The 21,119-nt window shown below is 36.6% G+C and overlaps 2 protein-coding genes across 4 annotated transcripts; one reads left to right on the top strand and one right to left on the bottom strand.

Moving 5' to 3' along the window:
- Positions 1–4,179: 4,179 nt before the first annotated feature.
- On the bottom strand, positions 4,180–12,644 carry LOC121871764 (serine/threonine-protein kinase ULK3-like). The gene is made up of 2 exons (XM_042374204.1): positions 11,559–12,644; positions 4,180–9,367 (listed from the first exon to the last, which is right to left on the bottom strand). Exons 1-2 carry the CDS (start codon positions 12,467–12,469, stop codon positions 8,830–8,832), a joined length of 1,449 nt encoding a protein of 482 aa, XP_042230138.1. The 5' UTR covers positions 12,470–12,644; the 3' UTR covers positions 4,180–8,829.
- Positions 12,645–12,824: 180 nt separating this feature from the next.
- On the top strand, positions 12,825–21,085 carry LOC121871768 (adenine phosphoribosyltransferase-like). 3 transcript variants are annotated; one of them, XR_006089942.1, is made up of 6 exons: positions 12,825–12,944; positions 14,601–14,688; positions 15,995–16,232; positions 17,246–17,324; positions 18,792–19,037; positions 19,615–21,085. XR_006089942.1 is itself a non-coding variant. In XM_042374214.1 (5 exons), the coding sequence occupies exons 2-5, from the start codon at positions 14,609–14,611 to the stop codon at positions 18,926–18,928; spliced, it is 534 nt and encodes a 177-aa protein (XP_042230148.1). In that variant the 5' UTR covers positions 12,825–12,944; positions 14,601–14,608; the 3' UTR covers positions 18,929–21,085. The 3 variants fall into 3 exon arrangements, 2 of the variants coding, with proteins under 2 accessions (XP_042230148.1, XP_042230149.1); XM_042374214.1 differs by having other exon boundaries at positions 18,792–21,085; XM_042374215.1 differs by having other exon boundaries at positions 12,888–12,959; positions 18,792–21,085.
- The last annotated feature ends 34 nt before the right edge of the window (positions 21,086–21,119 follow it).

Here is a 21,119-nt window from a genome sequence, read left to right as displayed (position 1 = left end):
GGGAGTGATCATGCCCTCGTGGCAATCCAATTGTGAGAGTGATGATTCAAGTAAAGCAGCAAGCCTTTGTGAACTTTTTTGCCACGTGTCCCTTGATAATCCATATTTTGTTGCATGAATAACATTTGTTTTCACGGAAGCATTTTTCGTGTAATCACAGCAGAAACAATGTAAGATATGAAACAGTGCGAGACATACAGCATGTCTATCTCTCCGTGTCTGAGTGCATACTGAAACTATCTCGCTTACCCTGCCACATATTTTTGAAGATCAAAATTAAAAGTCTGCTGTTTTCATAGGGGATGATTAGTTAAAATTTCTCCCATAGCTAATTATTGCCCAGTTTCTCTGTGAAGTCGTTACTCTTCTTCTTGCCCGAATTTTTGCTATCATGAAAAACTGTATGATGTATTGTTTCATTAAAAAGCTGGGCACGAGATATTTAAGGACAATATTAAATACAGTAGTCATATGGTTTGCCCAAATCATTGATGCTGTTGCCCAAGTTTACTCAGGGGTTTGTGGGACTACAGCTCCTGCCCCATTCATAAACTGTACTGTACTGTATGTAGTGCTATACTCTGCATTGGATATTGTAAATTATATACAGTACTGTATTAAGTTAGGCGTATTGGTGAATATGTCGTGTTTTGTTGCGATTCATATTTCTAACAAAGCTTCAGGAATGTCAAAATAAACTTCAGAAGAGGCAATTTTTTATCTTATTTTATATACCAGGCAGTTGTGAAGTTCTTAGTAGATCACTAGAATTCATTTGTATTTCATGTACAGTATTGTATACAAATACTAAGGCTAGAGATATGGTAGCAAGTGGAATTAGTTATATGTACAGTACAGTAGCTAAAACAACTATCTGTGCAGGTGGGGGTCGATATGCTCCAAAATTTTACGTGTGACTAGTGACAGCCCTCATATACCAATATTTACTGTCCATGGTCTCAAATTGTTTCCCACAAAGTTTCCACAGATAGTTGTTTTAGCTACTGCACATGATGGCCTAAAGTGTACAGTATATCAGTACAGTACTAATATTAATTTTTGGAAAGGATTAACCTTACAAAAAAAAAAAAAAAGAATAAGTGTAAACAGTTCATTATTTAACCAGAAGCCTAAAACATAAAATGGCAGAATTTCACTCCTTTTCTGACTAGTAACTGGCTATAGATCGTATATACTCGTGCAAAAACAGATCCCATATGTGTACCGGTAATTAAACCCATTTGGGGAAAAAAAAGGGGGCTTTTCATATACTGTATCTCTTGTATAATTTGATCCTAGTTTTTGAGAAACACAGTACTGTACTGTACTAGGTATAATACTAGATACAATTTGTAGCAGGACACAAGATTCACACCAACTTGTCTTGGCCGTGACCACCACCACCACAACAGTTGACACTGTGCAGTGTTACCAACTCTTGAAATTGAATTCCCATCAGTTACTAATTTCCATGAGGAGTAAGATAAAATAATATACAGTAATGTCTGTTAGTTGGAATCGCTCTTAACCAGAACTCTCAGATAGCCAGAATTGAAATTTTCTTGGAATTTTCCAAAATATTCCAGGTTTAGGAAAAATTTTCTGAGACAGTTTCTGCAAAATAACAAGAGAATTTTCATGGTACTGTATCCGGGAAATTCCGGGGAAGGGGGATTTTTTTCCCAGCTTTGGGAGTTGTCTCGTTAGCCAGAAATATCTCAATCCCGGAAGTGCTCTGCACCAACTATTCCAGCTAATGGAGATGCCTGTACCACTATGCAGTAAAGTAGTACTAGTAAATGTGACAAATAAATCTAAATACAGTAAATCCTCAAAAGGCCAGACAGTTTAGGGGAAAAGGGGTCTGGACTTGTCTGTTGCCCAGACTTTACCAAGTGGGGGTTTTAGGGGCCACTGAGCAGCCACTCATTAGCCCTCTGCTTCAGGCTATGGTCAGCATCCCCTTCCCACACACGTATACTCGAGAACATTTAAAAAACAATTCTAGTCTTGCAAACTGGCCATACATGATGTAAGGAAATAAATACTGTACATGTCCTTACCACTGGTTGGCAACAAGGAGCTAGTTAGTCAAGAATGTTCGTGGAGTGGTGTGTGTGTGTGAAGCAATAGTATGGGGGTAAACACTAATTTGTAAGCAGTATGAGGTACAGGACATTTGTTTTACTATGTTATTACTATTTACACTATTATCAATAACTGATCACAATACTAGACATGTGGTTGGGGGGTAGAAACACATGGTGAAGTGAGTCAAGACCAAGGACGAGATGACTACATCACAAAAGGTGAGAAGAGACTGGGAGGCTCTTATGTGTGAGTGAGTGAAAGATATATACCTACTTGGCAAGATAATCTAGCCAGACCAGCCCTTTATATTCAAATAGCCCCGTGAAAGATCAAGAGGCATATGACGTGACCTAAAGCTCTAGAGATGCACATCATATGATGTGACCCAAAGCAGAGAGGGTTAAAGAATTTATTTAAAATATATTTATATAACTGTACCTTATTAAAATATTTACTGTATTGTCTTTAAGGGGGATACTATATAGTGGTCTAATCAGATTTTGGGGGTGGGGAGGGGACTGGACTGGTTGATTTTTATTTATTCTTTATTGTATTCTTGTATAATCAGCCTCTAAGGTGTATGTTTTATCATAAATAATATAACATACAGTATTAAATTATAGAAAAAGTACAATATATAATTTGTAATTTGACTTCAAAGTAATGGAAACCAAGATGGGCTGTGCCGAGCGTGTGTGACATGGATGATGCAACACGCACTCATCTTCTGTTCTCTTCCTGGGAGGATTACCATTATCATTGCTTTAATTAGTTTACCTAAAATCTTATAATTTTTCTATGGCTGAATGTGTTTTAAAGTTAACCAAACAGTGCAGCATTATGGCTGAGTCCATTTTGCCGAACAATTATTGATTTTTAGTTCGACAAAGGATAACCAGATATTAAACAGACAATATTTTATATATTGTTAACTCCATACATTTGTTGCCACTTAGATATTTCATTTTTCCAATATTACACATTATGATTCGCGTTATACAGTATTCCCCTGAAGCTCACAGGGGTTAGGTAAAATGGACCCCACAAGAAAGCAAAATCCGCGAGTATTTCATGCCAGTCCCAGGAATGTACAAAATACATATAACTAGCTATACGCACATGTATAATGACGTTATGTATGCATTAGATGAGGTATCATTGTTAGAACCATCATGTATGAATTATTGGGAAATTTTAAAATGGAAGTAAGAAACTAAATGTTATAAGACAATGGTTTAGTAATGCTGTTAATGTGTGTGCTGTGTGAGTGTCTTGTTACGGCACCTCTCCTCTTGCCCCGTCGCCTCTCCTCTTGCCCCGTCGCCTCTCCTCCTGCCCCGTCGCCTCTCCTCCTGCCCCGTCGCCTCTCCTCCTGCCCCGTCGCCTCTCCTCCTGCCCCGTCGCCTCACCCAGTAGTGTTACATTTATTTTTTACTGTATTGTTTACATTACTATTACTGTATGTACATTTAGAAATTGTTTGTTTGCACTGTTTGGGAGGCATGGTAAAACAGAATGCTTCAAAGAAATCAGTCAGTGAACAGCACTGGGAGGACAGCAGATAGGTGCAGGGAAATGCGTGTGCTACCTCACGGCCGCAAGCTCACTCCAACAGCAAAGTTTAAAACTGCGAGCTTTAGGGGAATACTGTAATTGTTATATTATGTAATGGTCACATTGTAAAGACAATTAATTCCTTCATGAAACACTTGAGATTAAATGTGAAACATGTATTCTTGAAATGTGATGTAAGAATCTTATGGCAGCCCTGGATGTAATTAAGTTGCTAATTCATGACAATTTCTTTACTATTTAAGCAAATATACGAACATTTGTAAACTTCTCATGATCTGAAATAATGATGAATAGTTTATTAATATAAAAATGCTACCTTTGGATAGTTTAATATTTATCCTAACAGTGATACAGCCAAAAATAGATTCATTTTACTATACCAAGCATTATCGGGTAATATGGCAACTACGACATGAGATCACTGGAACTTTGGCTATCTGTACCGGGTAGCTATCATACACCGTAAATGACCCACAGAAATACATGAATTTTAACCCATCAAAAATATTATGCTTATATAGTTTAACCCCCCCCCCCCCGTACTCGAGTATATACGGTAATAAGAAAAGTCTTGTATGCATATGAAAAAAAAATTGAAACTAATAAAAAACTGATCCTTTATACTTCAGTAGTACAGAACTTGGCAAAGTTAAAGGATGGCATTTTTTTAGTCAACAACATTAACATCTTCTAACAATAATACAGCATAAGCAACCTGCTCTGTACAGACCACACCAAGAACTGCACAAACCTCCCTGTCTTGCAGCTCATTGGCTGAGTACAGAGCAGTAAATATTTAGCATGTCATACATTTTGATTACCGGTATTCTTAATAAGCAGAACATAAAATGACCTACAATTATATGAAGGGAATCATAATTTAGTGAATAGATGTATGTACCCATGTAGCTCTACTAATCGTAAATATACTGCATCGACAAACAATATATAAAATGGTAACAAACACGAGGATTGGGCAATGTCTGCACTTGGGAATCCCCATACCTGAAAATCCCTTTCAGTCAGGTCAGGAAAGGTGGGCACCAGGCTGAACAACACAGCCAAATAACACAATTCAATATTCTACTTCTGTAGGATAGTGAAAAATATGTACGTATATCACTATGTAAGGCATTAACAGATTTCCATCAATGTAAATGGAGTGTACCATCGTTTCAGTAAATCGTTACTGTCAAGCTTATATAATAGATGTAATAATTTTAGCCGAGTTAACTTCATATTAACTGAGCTTCTAGTATTTAATCCTTTATATTTACAAACAAACATTGTCATTCTCTCTTATAACATGAAACTATATGTGTGTGTTCATCCTACCAAGTTGTATGTTACATCTATACATTTACCTGTGTTGCTACTGAGTGAGGTGATCTTTTGGAAACCTGGTATATATATCTAACTAAAGTACAGTACAGCATAGTAATCAAGTGGGAGTTGAAAATCCAAACTACAATATACAGTAATTTACTGTCATTAGAACCATCTCCATTAAAAATAAATAAAATAAAATAAGAATAAAAGTTTAGGAACTATTACTGTACCATCAATATATAACCCATTCCATATATACATAATATATATTATTGTATAATGATGTACAGGTACGTATCCCCATCTTAAAGAATGGGTTAGGTTCCTTGAAAACCATGCTGGATGAACATCGTAAAGTGAGGTATACCTGTACAATAATTCAAAATACTTATGAAGTTATGATCACTATCTAATAGGATCATAATTTGGCAATATTTAACTGAAACCACATAATGTACATATTAGCAAGCACTGAAGGAAAAACCTTATTGGGCAACTTCTCTATAAATTTAAAGTTGATTAAAAAATGAAGCAACATGTCTCAAAAAAGAAGAAGCCATAACAGTACACAGCTTGTGTCCTAAATCTCATAATATACTGTACTTTAAAATGGATTATAGAAGAGCTATTTTGCACTACACATGATTATGGGCACATCTTCCTGAGAATAAATGTTTTAGGGAAAATGTATTAGACAGGCAGGCTGGCTATGAAGATTAGCAGTGCCGGGCATTTGCCTGGAACAAGTTCATATTTTGAGAGGAAAATACCTGTATCCGTACAGGAATTTGTCAGGTACTGCATGACCCCCACCTCCCCATACATGCTTGACCAGTGAGCTCTCTCACCCAGCGAGGTGACGGGAAAGTGGAGGGACTGTGTGTGTCTGTGACCTGATGCATATCATAACATCACAGCTGAGCTGATACCAGATTTTTCTGTTCCTACAATGACCTGACCTGCTAATAAAGCCCAGGTGGATGCTTCAGCCTCAGTAACATCACAGCTGATCCCTTCTATTCATATTGGTTTATTCTCACAATGACCTGACCTGAAAATCTGTATACGGTAGGTCCCACTGATTGTTGTGTCAGCAGAGTTACGCTACAAACTGAGGTGAAAACATTAACATGAATAAGAAACGAGGAAAATTCTTAACACGACAGGATGGATGGAGAAGGGTGAGGGTGTAAGGTATTAACCCTTTGTAGGGCAGCAGTGCACCGGGGTATTTTATTGTGGCTAATGCCGGACGATTTTATTCAGCTGAGAGGAACCCCTGCCCTACAAAGATTTAAGACAGTCAAGTGATCCGAGAGTTGATACACACAATAAATTTGAATGTTTTAAAATGTTTATTTAATTTTTCCCAGAAAAAGGGGCAAGCAATTTCCTCCCAAATTTGTCTAGGCAAGTAAAAAAATTATTTTGGAAAGTAAATTTCAAAAGTCACTTGCCTGGGACAAGTAGCTGTTCCACATAATCTGCTAAGTCTTGTGTTAGATAATTACACAAAAAGTAGCTAGGTGTGATAAAATAAAACCCTTTCAGAAACATTGTTGCATCCTTCAAAAATAATTACAGTAATACTGTACAATTTTCATAACTTATTTAGAAGGTGAAAACACAGCTGTGGCAGCTTCCCCAAATCTCAGAATAAGTAAACAACTTCTCAACAGCAGTACTGTACATACAGGTACAGTGCTTGTGTTCTACAGGCAAAATTCAGATATTTTAAAAGTACAGTACTGTCCACTTTTACCTAAGACTGTTTCTTCAAAGCAACTATTAACCCTAAGCCCAGGGTTAGGGTGCTGCTGGCAGTAACACCTACCTCCCCACCCAGCGGGGATAAATCAAGGAAAAAAAATCTACTTAAAAAAAAAAAAAAAAAAGGCGAGAAAATAGGAAGTCGTTCTGGAACGTCATCCGGGGCCTAAGGGTTAAACATATGTTCTGTACTGTACACAAACAAAAAACACCATGTCCCTTTTGTTGTTGATACAATATGACACAATGGACAACCAATTATTGTGAATCTTTGACAACAGAACCAAAACTGCAGTACTGTACATTGTGATCATTTCCAAACATTGGAACCCAGGCGTGCAGCTAATATTGTTTGTGTGCACACACTCCCAAACAAGTATCGGCCCCTTTTCTCATCGATACAATGTGTCACAATGGACAAATATTTCCGATCACTAATTGTGATTCCTGCATCATGTTGTTAGGTCTACCTTCCTAGTATCTGTGAAGTTACCAGTTATTATTTCAGGCATTTGTTGTGATTATGGTGAATCACCTTGCTCCATCTTTAGTAGAATAATATAATGATATTAATGTAACGAAAATATATTGACAGCAGTCAAATAGTGGGTGTTTTATGCTAGAATTCTATGACTAACACTAGTACCAGAGACTCTTTGGAAAACACAGCTTGCACCGACAGACATCGTCTCGTAGTGTGTATCGGATAATGTTCCGTTGCCAGCACGAATCACGAGATACGTTATATTCGTAATTGTTACCTCGTCAATTGAGGTAGAAATAATATTGAAATGCAGTATAAATCATCATCATTGTAACTGAGTATGGCATCAAAATACTGTATATTCCCTTAAAGCTCGTGGTTCTAAAGCTTGCATCCCTCGGAAACTCACGTACTGTCATGGGAAATAAATAAAAAAATCTGAGGCTGTGTGCCAGGGATCAAGAGGAGTCAACACTACAGGACAGTACAGAGCACCATCTTTCCCAGGTCATAAGATGCACCCTATAATTAGCAAAGTATATTTTGGAAAAATAAATTTTGCAGATTTAACAGCCTACTGTACTGGCAAACCCAAATCACTGGTTATAGGCTATCATGTTCACCACTACCACAGCTCACTTTATGGACCTACAGTATTATCAAACATTTGCTGGTACTATTAATTAAATTTACCCAATTCAATACAAAAGGATATAATTGTACATACAGGTACCTACTGTATATACATTACAAGTACTTATTGGTACCGGGCATCTTCACTAGGAAATGTCCAGTATAGGGATTGCTTACATCCTGTGTACCAGATCAGCTGGCATTTCAGAGGTATTGTCTTTGCATTGTCACTACCACAGCTAACTTACTGTGTGGACCTAATGTCCACACAGTGCTATTTCATGCTGATGTTTGTTATTTCATATTTATCATATTGCCTTATGCATACATAATGTTGTTGTACATAAGCTATTTATTTATTTATTTTGCACACTCCTGGGACTGGCAAGAAAAAGTCATGGAATTTGCTTTCTCATGGGGTCCATTTTATCTAACCCCAGCGAGCTTTAAGGGAATACTGTACACCTGTAATTACTTTATTTGTAAATGAATGTAATATCGGATCATAGTGTTTCATATTTCGTTCGAAGCAATTCCATTGTAAACTCGGTTCATGAAAACATGGTAACGTTACATTCCTATTTGGCAACCCATCCTCTGGGGCTGAAATAGTGACTAAGGTGCATAAATCAACGGGGTTACTCATGACGTTATTGGTTTTGCATATGGTATCACAATTCATCCCCTTTGATTACCTTACGCAGAGAATAGTTGGTATACTGCAGATATCATGGAGATTATCAGGTATGTACAAGAAGAACGAAAGGTGCAACTCATAAACAGAAATACAAACCGAACCGAAACTGTTGTGAACGTGTTATTGTGTTCATTTCCAAATACATCAGGTCCACGGGGCCGATACTTTTTTGGGAGAGTGTTCATTATAAGAACACTATGAGCCTCCTACATACAATACAGTATAATTAATCAGTCAAAAGACAAACCTGTCATTGCAAAGAGCAATTTTTATCATCAGCCATTACAAACAGTTCTTCAGTATAATTTCCTGGAGATGTAACTCGGTTTAGTACTTCTTTCAAGTGCTCTGCTTGTGACATCCATCGTGTGACCTCTTCTCTGAGCAGGTCCTTCCTACGTCCCTTTGGTTCACTTTGTAAAAGTTCAAGCAGTTTTCCCAGTGCAAGCTGATATTTCTCAAAAGCTGTGGCATAGCTTCCTTCATTTGCATATAGTTCTCCTGATGCTGCAATTTCTATTGCAGTTTGAATTTGTGGAGTTGTAGCTGTTAATCTCAAGAGTTCTTCACGGTTTCCCTGGTATTCTGTACTTCCTGTAGACTCTTGTCTCTGTATTGTTGGAATTCTGATATTTCTGATGGTTTCACTATCATTATTCATGATTTTCTTGAGGTCCTCTGTCCGACTTAAATACTCTGAAATCTTTCGCCTCAGAGCAGTTCGTTTACTTGCATCACCTTCTACGTGGAGGAGTGGTACAAGGTACTGTAGTGCTTGATTGTAGTGCCTGAAATAAAAAAAAAGATCAATACAGATAAAAGGCACGAGGAACATCAAATGATATACAATCATAACGGTGAGAAACTCTACTCCTTTACAATTGGGAAAGGTAAGGTTTGTTAAGTTCTTAATATAAGATGTTTATAATGACTGCACACATTAATATCTTTGGTAATACTGGAGCAGTAACACCGGAAGGAGTTGTTCGATTTTTTTTTTTTTTCCACAAATGTTCTTATCAATATAGTAAGTAATAAAAAAGATACGACAACTTTTTAATTTTTATTATAAGTATTTTTTTTCTCTATCTACAATCATAAATCACCTGTAGCAGGCAGGATATGAAGGATGAGGGTCATTGCAGGGTAAAAAAAAAAAACAGTGAAAAACTGATCTCTACATGCTTTATATGCCAAGAACTTAATTATTCACTGTAAATTTACCCCGGAAAATCTGCCATTGTCGGCACATGTTGTCATCTGCTCTATGCTTATTTATGCTCGGACCAAGCGGGTCACCAGGCCCAAGTGTATGCTCACATCCATAAAATTACAGTACACCATGATGCTTCAAGAAAATGACTGTGTAGTTTTTATTACTTACTGAGGAAAATATTAACGAAATTTAATACATTCTGGTATTAGTCATGGGTTCCAGGATTACCATTTCTTTTTTCAATGGGATTTTCATAAATATTTTTTAATGCATGGAATCCAAATGAGGTGGGAAAACAACTCTAAATTTACTATTGTTATAAACAGAGTTTTTCATGCTGATTACAGGTAATGGTGGTATTAAAAGTTTGGGGAAATACTTCACCAAGACCCATGCCGTAACCAAGCATCTGATTATGTAATATGCGATGACTTCACAACCGTTCAATTTGCACCATAATGTACTACGAATTCCCGCAGTGTATGTTGCATCCAATGCCTAATAAAATTGCTGGCTAATTATTGACGACATACCCGCCGCTGATTTTTCATAGAAAATTAATTTAAATATGGTAAATGTATTAAAAAGTGGCTATTTCTAAATTAAACCTCGCTCAACCTTATTTGATAAACACAAGCGGACGAAGCATTGTTAGATGACCTCACCAACCTAACCAATGAAACCTTCCTAACCTTACTTAACTTTCTAACCGTGAGGCTCAACCCTCCAGAAGCCCCACATATTAAACAAAAAGAACTTAATAGGATATGGTGTAATTTTATGTGTTTTGTGGATGCGAGAGAAGCCACCCAGACCAAGCAGTTCATACAGTGAGCCGAGGCCAAAATTGAGCGTCAATCTGGCAGCCTTACCAATAGTGCAAGCGTAGGGGCCTAAATGTCTACCAAACGAAACATTTGCCCAAGTAATGAATATCATATTTGAAACTTGACTGTTGCTAGTTTGGTGGACAATTTTGTTCTCAGTTTGCTCAATATTTGATGCTTAATGCAATGGAGATATTTTTTTTTCTTTTATTTTTTTTATCGTTTCCACAAAAAAAGGGTGGATATTTTGACGTGACCGGCTAAGTTCCTACTAATGCTATTTTATCGTGAGTGTGCCCTGGCTAAATAATACTTTCTGTTTAATATAATGAGGGAGGGGGGGGAGAGTCTGCCTGCTGGCTAGAAAGTTTGGTTAGGTCAGTTTTTATTAGGTCCGAGTAAATGTCACCTCTTTTATAAAAGAACTGTGGAAAGAATAAGCAAAATAGAACAACTCTTCTGGTTAGGTATTTTTATAGCTACGCAATGATTGACTCACGGTGAAATAAATGCCAAATTCCGCCAGTCACGGTCACATATCGTTATCATGTTGTTCGCCAGTAATGGACGATTAGCCAATCAGAGCACACTCACGGTAAAATAGCATTAGTAGGAACTTAGCCGGCCACGTCAAAATATCCACCCTTTTTTTGTGGAAAAAAAAAAATTCCATTGCATTAAGCATCAAATATTGAGCAAACTGAGAACAAAATTGTCCGCCAAACTAGTAAAAGTCACGTTCGAAATATTAGCAAAAAATCCATCAAAACATATTAGGCTGCGACAGGTATCTCGTCAACATTAACCATTGCTGTACTGTACATATTTATGCAACAAATCATTTCAGGCATCAATAAAATTTAGGGTAACTCTACCACTGAGTTATGCCTTGCAGAATTGTCTTACTGTGAGGTGGATGATTTACAATATATTTACCTAAAAGCTTCTTCATATTCCTGACACTCATCAAAGTTTACTGCCATGGTGAGAAGTTCTGTTGCCTTTGTCATACTTTCTGGACTTGGTTTGTGCTCTAGGTCAACAAAGGGATGTGAAAAGAATCCTTCAAAATCAATTCTCTTGCTCACATCTCGTTCCAGGCAACATTGCAATAAATTTCGGCAGTCTTGCGAAATGTTTGTGCCGTACGGTACATCAATGGCCTTGTCCTTCTTAATCTTTTCAATTAATTCGTTCATTGTTTTAGATGAGTAGGGAGCTTTCCCAAAGAGACATTCGTACAAGATGACACCCACTGACCACAGATCAACCTTGGCATCATACTGATGCTTTAGAACTATTTCAGGAGCCATGTACAGTGGACTGCCCTTGATGGTACTGTTGGTGTCGTCTTCAGGCAAGTGTTGGGCAAGGCCAAAATCGCCTATCTTCAATATAGGATTACTCCTTGACTTTAAGAGAATGTTTGAAGGCTTAAGGTCAAAGTGACTGACTTTTTTCTCTCTCATGTATTTCAGAGCTGCAGCTAATTGCTGGAGGAACCTTTGACACACAGTCTCTGGTAGTCGTCTTGTAGATTTCACAAAATTTGAGAGATCTCCACCACTACAGTACTCCATTATAATGTATATGTACTTATCATCCCATTCAAAATCTTTCATTTCTACAATATGCTCATGTTTCAATTCTTTCAGTATCTTAATTTCCAATATCAAATTGTCAAGGGCAGTCTTTGAGAGGTTAGACTTAAGAACACACTTAATTGCAGTCACTTCCCGTGTTTTCCCTTTCTTATAAGCCTTATATACATCTGCAAAACTCCCAGAACCAATTTTCTCAGCAAATATGTATTCTGGTACCTTAGGTGTGCCTGTGGATGCTGCCATGATAGTATACCAGACCAGATTAACGTAATTTACTGATTTTTTTATCCCAACAACTTTAAACCAACTTTCTTTTTCTTGGTTTATAGTTCAGTGTAGGAGACTCCCCTGAACTGACTCCCTGTTGATGACTGGACTTTGTTTACATCATCCAGTGCAGTATTACCAGAACCACTGCTGATGACTGGATGACTTTGTTTACATCGTCAAGTGCAGTATTACCAGAACCACTGTACAAATTAGCTCAACATTAGCAAAAATAAAACTCATATTTTTATAATATTGCCTTAAAAGAAAGTGATGAATATATATATAGTGTATCATCATTACAGAATAAAGTTTCATATAGAGAAATTTATTACATAACAATATATTCAAATAATTTTTTTCTATACCGTGAGCTGAGTGGTTACAGAATGACGTCACGACTCACAGGGCCGAAAGATCTCTTGAATAATTTGACTAAAAGCAAGAACAGGTGGGTAGACGGAAGGTATTTATTTAATATAAACTACATACAATACTGTCAGTCAGCTGTCAGATGGATATTTATTCATTATAATCATCTTCCACGTGTATACAATGGGTATAGACAATGCAGATATACAAACAATTCACCTAGATTGTGAGAAAGATTTTGGAGTACTGTATGATGATAAGTAGGAATCTTAAGCCAAGACAACAATGTAGTACTGGGTGTCTGAGCCCCCCGGTAAGGAAGTTAGGTAAAGTTAGGTAGGTTTGGTTGGTTAGGTCTGTTCTTCATACCCACAAATGTTAAGTAGCGTTTATTTTTAAAATATCCATTTTTTAACATGTTTCCACAACTACAACAGCGTCCACTCTAATATAACAATGAAAATCTGGTGTTTTTATAATTTTTTTCACTCAATTTCGCTCACTGGCTCGTTCTATATGTATATGGTATATAAACTTATTATAGTTTCAGAATTTTTAAAGGTTAGGTAATTTTCCCTCAACTTCAAAGCCCTGCTCACTTTAAACAAGTGAATTTTATCAATTAAAATACAAAGAATAAAATAAAATCCGACATAAATGCTATAGAAAAAAAGTGTCTTCAAATTGTGTAAACCACTGGTTCCAAGACTTAAAATCCTAAAATTCACAACATGACCAAAAGGATAATTTTACCAAATGTGAACCTCTGGCATATATAAGAAAAGTGTCTTAGAATTGTCTAAACTATTGATTACATAGGTAAAATTCCTATGATTCCCGTGTTGTCTGAAGGTAAAATAATTCTGGGGTAATTATTCGGATTGTGACAGGAATCAAATGGATTGTCAACTTCAGGAGTGGTCAAAGGAGTGACTGTTAAGATTCACCATGGCAAAAATGTGTAAGTAACTTTAACTGGGACCAAATGTAAAAAGGGCGTGGGTGTGTATGCCGACAATGAACTGAAGTTCTCAGACCATTGTTTGAAGAAGGTTAATAAAGTAATGCAGCTAATAGGTCCTGTAAGAAGTGTGTTCACAACTTCACATACCTTGACGGTGTGACCACCATAATGCTCCTCAGAAGTGAAATGCTTTCTGTTTGGATCACTGTTACCCTAAATACAAATATTGCAACTTCACCTAATTTGGTTTATTCTTGAGGTAAGAAATAAAGTTTGGTAATAGTCCAGATGAGTTAAATGACAATAACATAATTATTGCAATTGTGGAACTAAAACATGGGCAAAACTTATCAACAGTTAGTCACCTTTATTTGGAAATTTTCATATTTTGAAGGATTCGTTTCTCAATTTGTGACACCTGTTTTATAATACTGAGAAGATAACAAAGAACTTTTATTCTGTTACATCAAGTCTCAAATAAAATACAGTAGTAAAGGAGTGCAAGGAAAGTGTGGTTCCTGCAGCCAGTCACAGAATGGGGCACCCTTTGGTGATCCAGTTGGAGAATGGGTACCTAATTCTGCCTTTAGGAAGTGAGAGGCAGTAGAGTGGTGCTGGCCATGCTGTCTCCCTATGTACTGAGTATCCACACTACCCTTATGGGCTCTAAGGTTTATGGGATCTACAGTCAGGAGGCACTTGTAGAATCTAAGGTGTTAATGTACGTGTTAGATGTGGCTCTTTATTATCTCGCAATGTATCCATTTATAGGAAGTGCCATGGCAGACAAACGAGTAGAATGTATCACAAAGAAGATTGCCTCTTATCCTGATTTTCCTAAACCTGGGATTGTGTTTAAGTAAGTTATTGCATTTTGTTTCTATTCTTTACCTTTCAGAAAGTGTACCATTACATATTATATATCCAGTGTACAATAATAATTTGTTAAGAGGCTTTTTATCTTAGTGCAGTATTACAGGGGGTACTTATAATATAATAAAGTTTTATTTCTTACTACATGTGGTTACCTGACTTAATACTGTACCAACTAAACCGCTGCATAATATTTTTTGTGGAGAGATGAGACAGAGGTACTGCATAACAAACACTTTATATGAAAGGATTAAGAATCAAGGTGCAGTACTTTATAGGCATGTATATGAATAACAATATTTTTATATAAACATACATGAACATCCAAAAGACGAGTGTTTGTGTCTGTCTGTAGTTAGGTCTTAGAATTTTTTGGGCCTGACGCATTTGATATTTGGGGTCTCCATATTTTATTTGTAGGAATTTGAAGTTGGCACATTCCTACACCCATTAGGCATCAAAGAATAACCAAATTTGTATTCAGTGGTTCTTGATATATTTTATGAGTCTAATAGTAACCTATCACTACTGACCACACCTCCCAAACTGCCATCTTGCAACCTTTGATACCATTCACAAGAAGGTCTGACTGTTCTCCATATAGACATAATGTAAATGTATATTTATATATGCTGTATTTTGCCTTTGTTGACTGTTTATTTCAAAGCACATTGAAACTATCCATAATTTACTGTATTGATAAATAATTGAAACCCTTGATTTTACAAAGTAAAATTTAAAAGGATTGCAGTTCTTCATCCCCACCGCTATACTGTATACTCAGTGATATCATTTGTTGCTGTTATAACTAATTCTTAAAACTTGAGGAGAGGTTATCTAAAACTATAGATCATTTGTGGGTCTTGTAAGATGTTCTTGTCCTAGATTGGTGACTTCATCATTCTTTGATTTAGATACTGGTTTATATACTATACTGTGAAGAATTAAGATATTCAGTGCAGATACCTCATATATACTGCACCTTACTAGCAGTTCTCAATCAATTTATCCTCAGGAAATGTGTGCGATACATTTTTGTATAACATGTTAGAACTGGAGTGTAGTTTGTTGCTAGTACATATTTGTTTTGTTAAATAATTTCTAATCAGCAATGTTATATCATTTGGTGAGAAGTAACATTATACAGCGCATACTAGTCAAGTACAATTCATTTGGGTTTTGGAACTTGCCCCTGGTGACACATTTTGCACAATAAGCCTAGGTTGGGTGTTATAATAGTCTACACTTCACATCCCATGTACAGTATGTTGGTACAGTGTGAATCTTTTCAGAGACATCTTTTCCGTTCTTGCTGACCCGCCTGTATTCAAAGATTTGATGGTTATCTTTGAGGAACGCATACGAGCTATATGTCCTGATGTGGAGATCATCGTGGGTCTTGAGTCTAGAGGGTTTTTGTTGGGCACCCCTCTAGCACTTGCTCTGGGTGTACCCTTCGTACCTGTGAGGAAGAAGGGAAAATTACCTGGGGAATTGAAGCAAGTGTCCTACAAGTTGGAATATGGAACAGTTAGTATTTCGATTTTGGGTTAAGGAAGTTAAGAGAGTTAAAATTAATTCTTTCTGATGAAAATTGCTCACTACAGTGGAAAAACTTGCACTAAATTTGTTGAGAATGTTAAAATGTTAGTGTTTCAGCATTATTAATACTAAATATTAAATTTGTGAAAAATCTTGGTTGTGTCATGGGCAGCAATGATTATGTGGTCACTGCAATAGAATAGTTACTGGAGTGTGGTGGTCAATGGTGCAAGGTGGCTGTAATCACCTCAGTAAGATGGTGATGGTCACTAGAGAAAGGTGGTCTTTGAAAAAAATGGGTGCTTAAAGGTGCTTTGAAAACTAAGGTGTTGACTGGATTTAGCTGGTTGGGAGAGTTAATTAAGGTGGCCACTAGTACTGTATAAAGTCAATATTTGAGGAAGGTAGTTATGGGTATTGTATAATGTGGTTCCTACAGTGTGGTGATTCCTGGGGTATAGTGGTCACTGGATTAAGGTGGTCTCTGGAGTAAGGTAGGTGCTAGAGTAAGATGGTCATTTTAATAATATGTTTGTACTTTTTAATGTGCATGCACATGTACCGTAATTGTAAATGTACAAAGAGGTGCATATATACACTATTGGCTGTGTGCATGTAGTTACACACACACACACACACACACACACACACACACACACACACACACACACATGTACATACTGTTCATTTTACTGCATTTTTATCAGTAATAAATATGAATGTGTATTAATGAAATATGAACAAGGGAAAAAATCACAGAAATGTTTGCAAAAAAGTGTGTTTATAGTGATAGGAAGTACTGTATAGTAGTTGTATTGGTTGACCACCCAACACTGGATGATATATTTATATAAGACAGAAGTAAACTTGTGAAAGATCACCCGGGTGCCTCCCATTCATTTCACAATCACTTGCAATGAGTGTGATTACTAAACCTAGGAACATTATTATACCTAAAGAGTATAATGTAACTGATATACATTGTATTTTTTCTCTTGCAGGATGTATTTGAGGCCCAAGCTAATAGTGTGAAACCAGGGCAGAAGGTGGTTATTGTGGACGATCTGTTAGCAACAGGAGGTAAGCAAAGTCTTGACTGTCAGTGGGATAATTAAGAGCAGAGATAAAGAATTCCTCCCATATTCACTCTTCCGATCCCACATGTGTTCTCTATATAGCAAATGGGCCTTTGATGAGTAACCTTTAAGTACTTCCACCACAACAATTATAGATGGAGCCTCTCATGAGCAGTATTCTCGGGGTAGATTACAATGTTCTGTCATACTAGTGTTATTGTTGCTTAGTAACTTTTCATGCAACAAACAAGGACCAAAATAATTCTTCATATATTTGTATTGATGTTGGTTATTTTTTATTTATTTTTTATTAATTATTTACATTTACAGTACCATATTTGTAGATTTGGTCAGTTATAGTGATGGAATTATTTTGTTGCATTGGATTTTGTTTTTCTATGCCAAAGCTATTTTGTTTGATGGTAGAGAGCTGTCAGCTTGTAGACAATGATCAAGTCAGTGAGTTGCCACACATCTGTCACAAAACACACAATTATTCTGCTCAACCTGAACTCCTTGCCCATTGGTTGTTTCAAGAGTATCTGATTCTTCTATTTCACCCCCCCTCCCCTCCAGTTTTCTTCATCATGGATTTTGTCTACCTGTGCCTCAATCAATCATTAACAACCAAAATGTTCTCTCCTTCTGTGGGTTCTGTCACATTGTGTATGAAATGAATCTTCTTTAAGGTCAAGAAATTCTTCACTACAACTTGTGGGGGGAGAGTGACCCAGTCTTTCATGTTTTTAAAATATCACATGATGAATGACTGTGACTCAGAATCTGCATTACTTCCCCTCTGATACAGTCATCCCTGTAGCACACACTATCAGTATACTTTACAATATTTATGTCCTAACAAATTGTACAAGATTGATTTAGAGGAAACCATTTCATGTAATTTGTCATTGCTGATCTACTGTCGGGTGTTCCTTGACATAGAGTAACACTTCTCCAAAAGTCTTTCTGCCTCTTAATGTAGCTAATGATTGAGCAAGGACTCCAAAGCATTGTTTCAACCCATGTTTACTAGGTAGAGGCCTGCTTGGCAACAATATACATTGGTCCAACAAGACAGTGTAGCCTGCTGCTTCTAGAAAATATCAGTCCCTTGGCCCTAGCAGTTGTTGTAGGAATGCTACAGGTTATTTGTTTTATCTCCATAGCTATGAAGTAAGGTTTCATAATTTAATTCTTGATTTTTTAATTTGTTGACAAACTGTAAGTAGTGGGAGCGACTACAGTACTATATTTCCATTATTTTTTTTTATGTGAATTACCGGTATCATGCCAGTAGTTTTTAAAGTGTAAAGAGATACATTCCTGGACTGGATATAAAGATCTAGAAAGAAATAGTCCTATTGCTTTTCAATATTATTAGTTTGTTAATGTTCATCTTGTTTTATAATTAAAGTTTTGTATTCTACTTGGGTGGGCAGATGTGACCAAGAAGCTTTATTTTGTTTTCCAGGTACCATGAAGGCTGCCTGTGATTTGGTAACATCCTTGGGTGGGGCAGTAGCTGTATGTTTTGTCTGCATTGAACTTGTAGACTTAAAAGGTCGGGAACAGCTAACAAAACCTTGTGATGCTATTGTCAAGTTCTAAATCTGCAAATCTCATTCTGAAGGATAAATTCATCGCTTCGTCAACTGCTGTTGGATGAATAGTGGATGTGGGAATAGAAATTTGATACATTGTAAAGTATTTAGAATTGGTAAGTGATGTCATTTTTTGTTAACACAGCTGGTATTTGCATCACCAGTGTACATGGTCCAAAGATGCAAGTTACATGCAATTAACTCCTTTCTATCTGGCAACTATAAGACCAGGATGCTGCCATTTAATAACAAATTGTTTGAGAGATATACCTGTACTTCCCTGGCAAAATTGTAATAGTGTACTAAATAATATAACTAATGTTTCATAATGACTTGAACAACAGATTTAAGCATCTTGCCCATTCCTCCCCTACCTGAGCATTATGTAACATTTCTCCCACCTGACCTTGTTGACCTGAATTATTATAGTTAACCTTAAAAATTTAATTGATACAAAATAAAGTTGGGTGACCTACAGTGTCTTGATGAAGGATGGTGAAAATACTTGAACCGAAAAGGTAAAGTTTTAATGTTATGGTAAGTGAAAGTTATGTTGAAGTGAAAACTAGAACTAAAATTATAAACTACACTTCGTTGTAGGGTGGTATGGGGTGAGATCAGACTCTTAACCATTTACTTTGCTGTGGTAGAAGGCTCAATATACAGAAACATTTAACCATCTGAAATTTACAGATAAAGAGAAATGGCATCTTGTCCGGTTTGGGACCATATTTGGGACAGGATCGGACACAGTTCATATCATCCCCCCCCCTCGAAAAAAGACCAATTTAGAGAAATATAAAAGGATACAAATATACCAGCATACAAAATAGGACTACCAGGTAATGTTTATTTAGAAATTGTTAAATAATTTCTTGAATCTACATCTGACACCTAAGCTTCAATATGGGAGCAGATGCCATGTTGTAATGTCCACTCCTGTGTCTCCAAATGTAAACTCCTTTTCGTCATTATATTCTCATAACCTCACTCTATATACAGTACTGTACACATTTTATAACAACCACCAACTATCATTATTTTGAAGATAAAAAAAAAAATAGTGCAGGTAATTTAATAACAAAAACATACTTGAAAAGGGACTGTCTCCTTCTCTCATAGACAAGCCAACCCTGGGTATAACATCACAAGGCTGTCACCATCACCTAGGTAGCCATACTGTGTAATTTTTCTGCACACTAGATGCTCTGTCCCACCCCATACTACCCTACACATATTCACTAGATCCATCATGCACTTTCACAGTCAGTTCATCTGTTACTTCCCAGTCAGTCAGTTCATCTGTTACTTCCTAATCAGTCAGTTCATCTGTTACTTCCCAGTCAGTCAGTTCATCAGTTACTTCCCAGTCAGCCAGTTCATCAATTATGGTACTTCCCCAATCAGTCAGTTCATCCGTTACTTCCCAGTCAGTCAGTTCATCTGTTACTTCCTAATCAGTCAGTTCATCTGTTACTTCCTAATCAGTCAGTTCATCTGTTACTTCCTAATCAGCCAGTTCATTAGTTACTTCTTCATCAGCTGGCTCTTGGAAGTTATATTGAACTTATCACAGATGTCAGCTTGCTTAATGTTTTTGTAGGAAAGTGGAATGTATAATGTAGAGTAACATAGCCTCCTGTGTAGAGTAGCAAGCCGGCTCTGAGCAAATTTGTGGATTAACTCTGACCCTTCTGCCATTCTAGCCCCCAGAATCTACTCCTTTCCTCTGTTTTCTTTGGTTTTAAAGGTCTCTAGTATTTTGTCACCAGCTAGCATATGGACAACCCTAATTTCTTTTATCTCTTTCAATCCATAACTCTATTTGACTTTCACTGAGGTTACATACAGAGTTTGTGGAGTAACAACGTGGCAGTCATTTACTTTACTGTAGATTTCTTGTGACAAACATTGAATGTGGCATCTTGAAGGTTATACACTTTGTGGAAGTCTTGAATGTTGTCTTCATGGTTGATAAAGATGAAGAAATGTTTTTCCCATAATGACGCTAAAGGTTTTAGATGTCATCCTTTGGTTTCATCAGTTCAGGGTGCTGTACAGTACAACTTGTTTTACCACCTAGTTATAAGTGCTTGTACATTCCACATATAGTTTTAATTATATTGTAGTGACTTGTTAAATATGAATAAAACAAATTATTCGATAGTTACTTTTTTTGTCATCTCAAGAAATTTAAA

This window comes from Homarus americanus, unplaced genomic scaffold (genome assembly GCF_018991925.1).
Source record: "Homarus americanus isolate GMGI-L3 unplaced genomic scaffold, GMGI_Hamer_2.0 scaffold39675, whole genome shotgun sequence".
NCBI classification, from domain to species: domain Eukaryota; kingdom Metazoa; phylum Arthropoda; class Malacostraca; order Decapoda; family Nephropidae; genus Homarus; species Homarus americanus.
This window is presented reverse-complemented; position numbering and strand designations above follow the sequence as displayed.

Bases quoted from the DNA above. Each gene is read 5' to 3' on its own strand.
- LOC121871764 (XM_042374204.1), bottom strand. From the start codon at position 12,469: ATGGCAGCATCCACAGGCACACCTAAGGTACCAGAATACATATTTGCT. The intron at 9,368-11,558 runs GTAAATATATTG...TTTTTATTTCAG, and splicing joins GAATATGAAGAAGCTTTTAG to GCACTACAATCAAGCACTAC.
- LOC121871768 (XM_042374214.1), top strand. From the start codon at position 14,609: ATGGCAGACAAACGAGTAGAATGTATCACAAAGAAGATTGCCTCTTAT. The intron at 16,233-17,245 runs GTTAGTATTTCG...TTTCTCTTGCAG, and splicing joins ACAAGTTGGAATATGGAACA to GATGTATTTGAGGCCCAAGC. The intron at 17,325-18,791 runs GTAAGCAAAGTC...TTTGTTTTCCAG, and splicing joins CGATCTGTTAGCAACAGGAG to GTACCATGAAGGCTGCCTGT.